The sequence below is a fragment of the Tinamus guttatus genome, unplaced genomic scaffold, assembly GCF_059628265.1.
Source record: "Tinamus guttatus ecotype Peru unplaced genomic scaffold, ASM5962826v1 Tinamus_guttatus_pri_ptg000067l, whole genome shotgun sequence".
Classification (NCBI taxonomy): domain Eukaryota; kingdom Metazoa; phylum Chordata; class Aves; order Tinamiformes; family Tinamidae; genus Tinamus; species Tinamus guttatus.
In genome coordinates this window covers 2,121,633-2,132,989 of record NW_028288601.1, presented here as the reverse complement: position 1 = coordinate 2,132,989, position 11,357 = coordinate 2,121,633, and the positions used below count along the sequence as shown (strand labels likewise).

The 11,357-nt window shown below is 39.0% G+C and overlaps 1 protein-coding gene across 1 annotated transcript; it reads left to right on the top strand.

The window, feature by feature from the left end:
- The first annotated feature begins 991 nt into the window (after window positions 1-991).
- NPVF (neuropeptide VF precursor) lies at window positions 992-4,037 on the top strand. Its single transcript, XM_010220335.2, has 3 exons — window positions 992-1,132; window positions 2,867-3,239; window positions 4,003-4,037. Exons 1-3 carry the CDS (start codon window positions 992-994, stop codon window positions 4,008-4,010), a joined length of 522 nt encoding a protein of 173 aa, XP_010218637.2. The 3' UTR covers window positions 4,011-4,037.
- Window positions 4,038-11,357: the final 7,320 nt, after the last annotated feature.

The window sequence follows — 11,357 nt, the reverse complement described above, 5'->3', positions numbered from 1 at the left end:
CTCCAATGCTGAACTGCAACATTACCTGTCTGAAGTCCACATTTCCAGCATGGGTATTTGCCACGAAGAATCAGATTTGCACTTATGCAGCTGACTTGAAGTAGAGATTTAGGCAACCTTTCTAAGAATTTAAGAATAATAAATGGAAGAACAAAACAATATGCTTTTTTTAATGACATCCCAGCTCACCAGTCTAACTAGCATCTGAGTGAATATGCTCCTTAATGGGACATTCAATGCGCAGCCTGAGTCATCTTTCAGAGCAGAACACACACAGCTTGTCCCTTGCATGCAGTAAGGTGGCAGATGCCTTTTTTAAAACTTTGGGAACAGGGCCTTAAGAATATTTATCCAGTATGACCTTTTGAAACTTATAAAAACTTTACTATAGCCATGTTTTTAAAAGCATTTTCCTAATTCATCTGAGTACAAATTAATATGTACCTCAATAGGTCTCACTGATTCAATGTCTCTCAGGACTTGATCAACAACTTCATTAGACAGCACTTGATTTCAATGGGGCAAATGTCCCTGCTTGTATATATCTAAAAGCAAACATCATAAGGTCCAAAAGGAATACTTACAGGAAGAAAGTTTCCTTTCATAGTCCTTCTGTGGGTGTTTATATAAAAAACAAGAAACAAGGTGTTTTTGTTCCATACAATGATGGAACATTGTGATTGTTTTAAGTGCTCTGTGATGGCTCTCAAATCTAGCTAATTAGGAGATGTTTCATCAGAAGAAAATATTTGCAAATTCAGTGTGTCCCTAACAAGAAGCTATGTTGGTTAAAAGTGTTCACAAAAGAAATTCCCAACATTGTTCAAATATATTCAAATTACTCCCCTAATTAACATTAAGAATTAAAGCTTTGGAGACTGATGTCACAGGGAACAAAATCTCTTTTTGTTTTCTGATCATATAAAATGACGGTAGTTTCCTTTTCTCTACAGATTGTGAGCTCTCCAAGTAAGCTTAATTTGAGAGAAAAATGAAAGGCTTTTTAATCAAGAAGTTTACTTTATTTGCTTTAGCAACAGTAGTCTTTATAACATCAAACAGCATGTGCCTCGCTGAACCGAGGAGGTCCAGTCTGCAGAGCAGAGAAGACTATGATGACAAATATTTTGAGGTAAGATTTGTATTATTATGACTTTATCTGGAAGAACTGTGAGTCTGATGCTGTTTGCTGTGAAGCTTTTGGCAAAGGTTCCCCTAACCTCATTGCACAGGATTGGGTGCTACCACACTAACGGTGTGAAAAAGACTTGTTGGACAGTTCTCCAGAAATTTATTTGCTCTGACGCTACGTAAATCAATTCAGGTTTCAATTTTCTTGCAATACAGCTTTGTGATCAGGCTGAGACTTTTTCTGATATGTTTCTTATTTTCACAGTGGGGCCGCAATTAACATTCCTGTCAGGCATTTTATACATATAATATAAAAGATACATTATTAATCCAAAATTAATAAAGGCATGCTTCTAATACTCAAAGAATAATGATAAACAGAGAACATTATAAATCTAATGTAGTTAATGGTCTTAAAATTCTATCCTGGAAATTGACTATAAAAATATCTTTGCAGGGTTCCACATGTATTATGTCTCAATAGATAACAAATAAAATCTGCACAGTTCATCTATAACATTTTCTTTTCCTGTCTGCCCTGCAAATATCCCCTGGGAAAAGAGAACCAACCTCTCTTTTTTTCTCAGGCATCATTGTCGAAGTAATAAAGATTCTTCAAACCAAGATATAACTGTAATTATGCCAGTGAAATTCCCTGGTCCTCAGATCTTACTCTTTTGCATACTTTGGAAGAAATGTGCAGATGAAAAGGCTGAGTTATTTAACATTTCACTTACAGAGCATGAACTAGAATGGTTCGTTTCTTTTCTCTCCCAATAGATGGGAAACCTTTTGGGATATCATCCAGCTGGGGAAATGAACTGAAATTAGGACTAATTCTTAGTTCCTGTGTCTTTAACTGAAATCAAAAATCACATTTTTACATGTTTTCTTTTAAGGTTGAAAAAAACCCTTAATTTCTCACATAACAAAGAATGTGTGCTTTTCAGTATGCCCGGGGAGCACTACTACACTGGAAAGTATCGTTTAGATATAGCTATTTTTCAGGCAAAAGCTGCACTTTACATCATGAGACAGGTAATATACTAGGCTCAGTCCTGCTCTGTAGTCCAGCACAGCCACAAGAGAGCAGATTTTGTGCTGCTGGGCTCTGACATCCCAGGAGCTCACAAGGCATCCTATGTGCTAGCGAAGGAGTGAAACGACTCAAAACTCAGGACAACCTCTGTGCTGAAAGGCCGGAATAGGCTTGAAGTGGCCTTGATCCAATTGAATCCCACTCATTTCCCTGCCTGTTAGCCCAGAGCATCCATCCAATGCTTAGGAAAAAATGGGCTACTCCTCCAGATGGCTTGTCCTCCCCACCCCTGCTCAACCACACCACAGGAATAAGAACTCAGATCTATATCAAGCCATTATACATCAGCCTTTCCCCTCTAGAGAGATTCAGTTGGTAACAGTATACAATGTGGAGCTGACAGTGACTCATATCCACACTTGTCTCATGGCCCAGGAAATAGTTCCAAACAGCATCATTTGGACAGCTGCAGAAGCTGATGCATAGGCAGGTGCTCTCGAGGTCTGTGAACAGAAAAAGTCTGCAGGACAGTCTCTATGTGAAGTAATCCACAATAGAGAAGAACTTAGCATACATGAGTACTAAAAACATCAGATAACAGAGAAGTGTTCCTGATGAATACCCTTATGTGAGTCATGTGTAGCTGGAATAATACTCTATTAAAAATTATGTTATCAATTTTTAATTTTCTTTTAGATTAAAGATAATATCCTGGAAGAAAATCAGAGAAGTCTCAACTTTGAAGAAATGAAAGACTGGGGATCAAAAAATATTATTAAAATGAATGCGCCTGCAGTAAACAAGATGCCAAATTCAGTTGCTAATTTACCTCTTAGGTTTGGAAGAAATGATCCAGAAGAAAGAAGCATTAAGCCAATTGCTAATTTTCCTCTGAGATTTGGGAGAGCTCTTGGAGAGAGTCTGCTTAGACATGCCCCAGATTTATCTCGCAGGCTTGGGAGATCTCCATTTGTTAAAGGTTCCATTCAATCACTTCTAAATTTGCCACAGAGATTTGGGAAGTCATTGTCTGTCAATCTGTCTCAAGATGTACAGGAATCTGAGCCAGGTAATATTACGTAAGTGTTCATGTATTAAATTGCAAATTGAATTGCAGTTTAGCAATGATCAAATACAACAAACCTTCCTCCCGGGATATTCCCCGAGCATGAATCAAATTTATCAAAAGAAAGCTTTGGAGCTAATCGTATTAAAAAGCATCATCACAAGAGCTAATTGAGAATCTCTTTATGAAATGTTTTCTAATGAAAGATGCCAAATGGTCAAAGATGGAAAAGTTCATACGACAAGATTGGGTTTGATTGTTTTTGAGATCGGGTTTCATTTTGATAAGTTTAAAGCTTTGGAGGAAAATCTTCAGAATCATATATAAAATATAAAAAATTAGTGTTTTAAAGCGACCAACAAAAATTGCTGTAAATGATTTTTCATTTTCTAAATCTATGCTAATTACATTTTAAAATGGCAGAATTTAAAATTAAATTACAGAATTTTGAAATGATCAGAAAAACTTTCTTTTTCTCAGACAAATCTACTTGTTTCAGACTGTAACACAGATAACATTTGTGATTTTGAATTTTCATTCTAGGTTAAGATGAGTCACTTCAGTCAGCTTTAGATGCTGACTGAAGCACCAACCTGCACCAACTTTACATCTGACATATGCATAAAGTAGAAGTTTGAATAAGGAAAGATAACATACATTGGAAAACAATATTTCTTTTGCATTTAGTTCGATTTCTTTCACTTCCCTGTCACTATCTCATTTGATAATAACACTTTTTGTTTTGTGATTTTTCTGTTATTTTTAGGGATATGAATTTTAACAAATATGTTAAAATTGGAATCAAATGATGAAGACTGAAATGGAAACACTTGGAAAAAATGCAGTCTATACTCAAACCTAAAGGTCATGGGAAGGAAACATATATGAGAGTTTAAATGCAAACTTATCTTCATATCATGAATAACATTGTATTTATTCTGTATGAATCCTTAATGTGCAAAGCAATGAAAATTATAGTGGTTGTTGTACTAGTTTACTTCAGTGACAGTAGTGTATAAATTCTAATTACTTCTTGTAAGCTGATGTCTCGCTGGTTGTAAAAACTATTTTCAGAAGAAAATAGAAAATAGCTGTATAACTGAAGAATTCAATTTAATGCTTCTTTTAAGCAAAATTAAAGAAGCATAGTGTACCTAAAGAGCCATGGAATGAATAAAGAGAATCCAACTCTCTGAATAACAAAACGAAGCAGGCCTGGAAGTATCAGTACGTTTGTGTGTGAAAAAGATCATTAAAAAAAAAAACAAGTAAAATGTTGAGAAAGCATTTTTCCTGATGTTTATGAGTCTTCTTGGATATAAATCTGCAGGAAGACTAGTTAGGAATTTTTCACGAATAAAAACTAGTTTCTTGGACCCCCTCAGAGGAATAACATCCAACCAAAGTCATTTTATAATGCAACTATGCTGATTTTTTACATCTGAAATAATGTCCTGTGGGCATCCTGATTCTTCTGTTAATGTGAATGACATTATAGCTACACCTGACTAGTAAGGGCTGCAAATGAACCAGCATTTTATTCCGTATTTCTTATGAAAACTGTTCTCTTTTAAGTAGAATCTTTTGTGCTTACGTTTTTTCCAAAGTTCAATTGTCAGTAAGTTTTGAATAGAAGCTGGATTTGTAATTGCCTAAGGGAAGTCCAGTCTGGAGGGCTGCAGGACCCGGGGACGGCTGCAGCAGCCGCTGTGGCCGCTTCGTGCTTGGTGCAGCCAGCAGGGAGGCTGTGCGTCCCCAGCACGCACACACACACACACTATAGAGTATATAGGGATACACACACACACCAAAGTATATAGGGATGCACACACACACTGTAGAGTCACAGCTGACTACAGCGAACAGGGCAATGCCTTCACAGGCGCCACATACACTCACACAGGACTCACATAAGCACCGACCATACAACGCCCTAATCCTCATCTTACTTGCTGGTCTCAGACGATCCAGTAGCTGGTTCTCAGATTCCCAGTCCTTCCAGCTCATAGTCCTCAGACCTACAGAACCCTTTGCCCAGAGATCTCTGTCTCCGGTTGCTGGCACTCGGGCTGCTCACTATACCAGCTTGGCTAATCTGGTTTGAAATTTGCTCCTGGATCATGCAGTGGCACACACACTCACACATACACAAAGAATGGAGAGTTCACTCACACAGGAAAACAGCCAGGAATAGATCTAGTATGAAGACAGGACAGGCTGTGGTGATCAGGCACAGGCATGGCCAGACAGACACACTGACGGCTGCTTGTCTGCATGCAGTTCAGCCCTTTTATCCCTCTCCTTTTTTCCACGCTTATTCCTCCCACGTGCACCCTGCTCCGTACCTTTGACTGACTTTGGCTCCTCCTCTAAACATCCCAAAATAAGTTTAGCACTTTCCCCAAATCCCTTAAAACATCCAATAGTAAGTTTACAGAGTCCCGCAGGCTTCATCAAATATCCCGTAAGTTTTCTCTTTCTCACGGGAGTCATGATCATCAATGTTCTGGCTGATCCTCCTCTAGGCTTTCACTGGCCCATCAATCACCGGTTTAGGAGTTCTGCACTTTGTCTTTGTTATGTACTCTCCTGTTCCTTAGGATCTGGGCTTCTAAGTGTTTAATTTATTAGCTTTCCTGTCTTTGTCTTTAATGCTGGATAACCAATATCCAGATATTCTTAATGCGCCGTGTATCCTTAGAGGAACCTGAAGAAATCCACAATCAAATCAGTCCTTTAACAGATAAAATCATAGGTGTGACAGAGCCTGCATTGCCATTAATTGCCATTCCTCTGCTCCTCTACAGAATTAATGAGGGTACCAGAAACAGCACTATTCAACTTGTGACTGGTGAATCTAACTCTATGCAGAGTAGTGTGACTCTACCACCTGGAAAATATTGAGTCTCTCTATTCACTCAGACTTAAAATGTCAAAGAGATAGGCAGATCCTAAACAAATTAAGTTTTTCAAGAGCCTGTACCTTTTAAAAGTAAAAGCCCTAAATCGATCTCTGGGCTTCTCTTTGAGTCTCTGTGCTGGTACCTAAAATGTGCTAGTAATACACCAGTTTTGCCCCGACATGGCACTATCTTTGCATTCATAGAAACTTATTTGTCAAAGTGGGAAAATTAGGCCATGTGAACACCACCAGAGCCTGAAAGTGGCAGACAGACCAAGAATGACTTTACCATGAGAAACACAGGATCCTTTCACTCTTTGCAGTGTGACACTTGGGAATGACAGCATGTCAAGTACATGCTGAAGGATTCTGGCCAGCAAATTTTCTACCTGAGGAAGAGTCCAGGCTTTGGCCTATGCAGTGAAAGTTTTACTATTGCCCACTACCAGAACAGGATGTTATTCTTTCTGTAATCAGGAAAACTGTGGGATATTTTAGTGATTTATGGTCAAAGGAATAGCAGAAGGAACTTCTATGCACTTTGAGCTGTGTCCTCATCCTGCACACCTCACTGTACATCATGTGAATGGACAGCAAACAAGATTTGTGGGAATCCCTGAGCAGCAATATGAAATGGTTTTTAAGGCACATATCGCCTTGCAACAGGGAGAGAGTACACAGCAATTGCCATTAATGATGGCTGCTATGGGAGGAAAGCAGAAGCCTCAACACTGGCCCAGCAGCACGTACAATTAGGTTGCAATCTCACTGCAAGCTCCAGAATGTGGATCCAGGACAGGACTGCTGATTTATTTTCCCTCAGCAGAGGAAGAGCTAGGTAAGAAGTACATAAAGGAGGAATTGTGCTCTGCTGTGCAGAATTTCTGTTTGCTTTGAGAGCATGTGAGCCAAGAAAACAATCACTGGTTAGTGCAACAGGAAGAGAAGGGGCACAACAGGCAACATACATTGCTATAGCTATTACTCATCAGATTATTTATCATCCCTTTACAGATATTATTCATGAGTAGGGAGAAAGCAAGGAAAGGAAAGTAAATCAAGTGACAGACAATCAAGGCTCACTGGCATGAATTCTAGTAGGGTTCAGGAGCTCCCAGCCTTCCCTGCCATACACATGATATTTATGTCCATCATTAAAGCCTCTACACAAAAACAACACCAAGCTTATTTTAAATTCTGATTTAAGCTCCTAAAGAGGACAGCTGACAATCTACTGATTAATTTAAAAGTGTGAGGGTTCATCATGTGCTTGATTTCAATGTATCATTTCCAGAGAATTAAAAGAATATAAAGAGACGGTGTTGTTTTACCCTCAGAGAGAGCCAAAGACTTGGGCATTTGAAAAATCCTATTGCTCTGTCAGTTTTCCTTTGCAGAGGCAGGAAATCAGCCTCTCTCATTTCCAAAGATGTAGGGAGCCAGACTGAGCTGGACAGTGGAACTCAGAACATTTCTGTGCTCACATTGAGAACTTGGCATGCAGGTGCACAACAAGCGTCTGCTGCTCTGACTATGGCCTCTTGGTCATAGTCCTGCTTTCCTCCACCCACCAACCAAAACAACCTGTCACTCCTCCAGGTCCAGCACTAGCCACCATGTAACTGTATGGATGGAAAGTAAAACCTGAACCTAATAAAATCTCAGTGATTTGGATTTTACTGCATCAGCTGGCATGGCCCCATGAGCTCCAGTGCCAATATAAGGAAAGCAGAAGACCAGCACAGGTGAGCACAGGTAATTTTTCAGTCTTAGATTTGTTTAAACTGCTGTTGCCGCCGCCCTCTCTATTTTCTTCAAAAGATGGCAACTGAGTTGGCTTTGGTCCAAGTGCTTAGAAAATGTGAGAAAAATAGGACTTTTCGAACACTGAACAACATGTTTGAAATCCTGCCGCCCTCCTGAAGAGCATTCAGTAGCAAGAGTTGGAAACTGAAGACCAAAACTGCCAAAACAGCTATGCAGACCAGAGCTTCTCAGGTGGGCAAAGAACTGACCAACAGGGGGAAGAGCAAAGATGTATAAAATAAGGACTGATACAGAGAAGGTGGATAGAAAGTGATTATACATTATTTTTGACAACACAAGAACTAAGGATATTGTGAGTGAGAAGTTTTATCCCAAACTAAAGGAAGTCCTTTTCATACAAAACACTAATGATGGAGCTCATTGCCATGGGATGCTGTGGAGATCATACATAAAACTCAGCTCGGAAAACAGCAGCACAAGTTCCTGAAAGAAAGAGCTATTAAACACAACAGTGCAGATGCAATGTCTGCTTCAGAGAGTCCATAAGCCACAATGTGCTGGAAGTTGGGAAGGCAGCCTGGAGAAATATCATCCAGGACACGAAACCTGTTGTTACATTCTTCCAATACCTGCTACTGGCCTCTGCCAGAATGGGGACACTTGTCTCAAAGGAACTTGTCTGAGCAAGAAAGGCCATTCTAATGTTTAGAGGCAGTCTGAGAGTCTGAGATCTGCTGGAAGGAGCTTTCACTTGAGCTGGAAATTCAATTTATCAATATTACTTCCTGTTCTGATGAAATCAGCCCTACTTTTTGACAGGTTCTGGGCTTAAACCCTTTCTTTTGAGATCCGCTGTTAGGCAAGGTTCTAGGTCTCCTAAGCGTTCTTGCCTTGTCTAGGTGTTGTATATCCGCCTTTTGCAACATCCACATTTAAAATCCCACACAGTGTGATAGAAAAATACTGATTGCAGTATTTTTAGTAGTGGAAGGGGAATTTGACTTGAAATTCTGAATTTCAGTTGTCCTCTTGCCTTGAGAAATAGGCATGCAAATTCTGTTTCAAGTGGTCAGCAATAGTTTGACCAAGAGATAGTTGGTTTAATGGGCATTCCCATTAGAATTTGTGCATATATGGGTAACAAGTAATAGATGAGCAATAGTTCAGAAGCAGAGGTAACTATTAGCCATATTCTGGTTTTGAGAATAAAATGCAAGAGGAAAATCAGACAGTCACTCAGGCAAATAGAATATATACATTAAATCTCATGCTTTCATACTGCAAGAGTTTTTTGAATCGAATGAAAGGGAAAGCAGAACTGGAACAGGGAAAGGGAATTACTAGGTCCTTTTGCTTCTGAGATTGTGTCTAGAGCAAGAACACATCTGCAGCCATCTAGCAGAAAGACCCAGAGGCAGCCTCTGAGCGAGACGGAATCAAATCATATATAATATAAGGCTGAATTAATTGAAGGGAATGGAAGACTAAAGATGTGCACACATAAATGGAGAATAGGTTGAGAGGTGACAGGACCAGACAAGTGGCATTTTTAAGAATGACAGCAAAGGGACATTTCTCAAAAGCCTTCTTGGATTTTGACTCTTAGTTCCCAAAGCCTCTCTGCCTCAATGAGAGCAAGTTGCAGCACTCAGCTTCACACTACTTTGATTCAAAGTATACAAAGAGTATCTTACATCTCAGAGGAACTTCAGACTACATATTCCAGCTGAAAATAAATAGATTTAAAATTTGTGGAGATGCTGAACAGAGCCAGTAAGGCCTGATGAGTTCCATGTGTTTTAATTCACAGAAGGGCTAGGCTGGCCCCTTTACTTGAATTTGTGAGGGAGAGATGAACTTTGAAAATCAGCTTCTGAGAGTTGCTCAATTCTCTGGGTATTCATAATACATCTGCACCTCAGGCAATAAAAATGTTTAGAATTAATTGTATTATATGACTAATAGGAAGAATTGTATTTTTAAGAGAGCTGAGATAAACTTTCTCTAAACTTTGCTGATGGAGAGACTCAAAGAACAAATAACAACATATGTTGGAGGTGTCGAACTCATCTTCTGAGTTCAGCTACATTTTTAACCAAATATCTACTTTCCCTTTATAGTCCATCATCGATTCTGAGAGCTGCAAATCTACCCTCTCTGAAGAGGCATTTCAGATGAAATGGTGCATCCTAATTCAGTCATCGATTTTCATTGGCAGCTAGGAAAGAGCACGTACCAGTTTAATTTAGAAATTTCATGCCTATGAAGAAATTAAATACCTGTGAAGGTACACCAGAGTGTCTATAATGTTGTTATACTGGGATCACATATGGCTTATGAGCTCTTCAAACGGGGAAGTGTGAACACATGTGATTCTTAACTGCTCTTGGGCTAGAAATGTCACTTTTGTGTGAAAAAAGCTGGCGAGTGGAAAACAGCAAACAGCTGCCAGAATGTACTTCCTGCGCTGGTTCAGTCACTACCACGTGCTTCTCAAAGCTCCATGTTTCAAGACATTTCCTAACAAATAAATACTTGCACAGATTTATACTGCGCAAGAATTTATGAATCTCCAGGGGTGGCCTGGAGAATTGCAAGGCCCACCCCTACCTGAACTTTACAACTAGCGATAAATTTTTTCTGGGCCTTCTGCACCTCTCCTGCTAAGCACAGATGGTGCACGTGTTGGCACTCGCACAACACAGCAGCACGAGCTGTGCCTGTGCAGCAGTCCTCAGTGCAGATCTACCTGCTTACCCCAGAACTCAAAAAGCTGAGGACGTGGTGGTCTGGGCTGATTGTGAACACAGCAGAAATTAATGACTATCTACTTCTGTTCTCCAATATATAACAGCAAACTATTCTTGTGTTGTTAGTATTAATTTGAAAGTGAATCTATGATATTCTTGTTTTGTATAATGTTCTCTGAAATAGCCATGACATTATATGTATGCACACATATCTGCTACAAAATTTCTTGTTCAGATCCCAACCAGCTAAAAAGTATTAGAACTGCTACTGAGTATGCAATATACACATATGCTGTCTCTATATACTCGATCTTAAGATGATAAGCAGTGGCAAATCACTTTCACCTTAACTAAAACTGTACATCCCTCCATAATCCTCTATTTGATAGCATTATTCCCTTACATTGATTGATTGACATGACATGGAAGCTTTGAGAGAAATTTCTATTAATAAATTAAAAAATCACTAAAGAAGTAAAGCTACTGTTTGCAATTATGCAATTTCCTGTATGAGGATAGAACTAAAATTACATTAATGGCTAAAAAAGAAATGCTTATTTGTTTCTTCTAATATGTAAGTCACATCTTATTCTGGGTTATATGGTAAAGCTAAGAAATAGGCATGTAATTAATTTGACAATCTAAATGGTCAAATGCTCTGTCCAAATGAAAGACAGACACAACAGTAATGTATACAGAGAA

Excerpts from the sequence above, each read along its gene's own strand:
- NPVF (XM_010220335.2), top strand. The coding sequence starts at position 992 with ATGAAAGGCTTTTTAATCAAGAAGTTTACTTTATTTGCTTTAGCAACA. Across the intron at positions 1,133-2,866 it reads ATGATGACAAATATTTTGAG|ATTAAAGATAATATCCTGGA; the intron begins GTAAGATTTGTA and ends ATTTTCTTTTAG.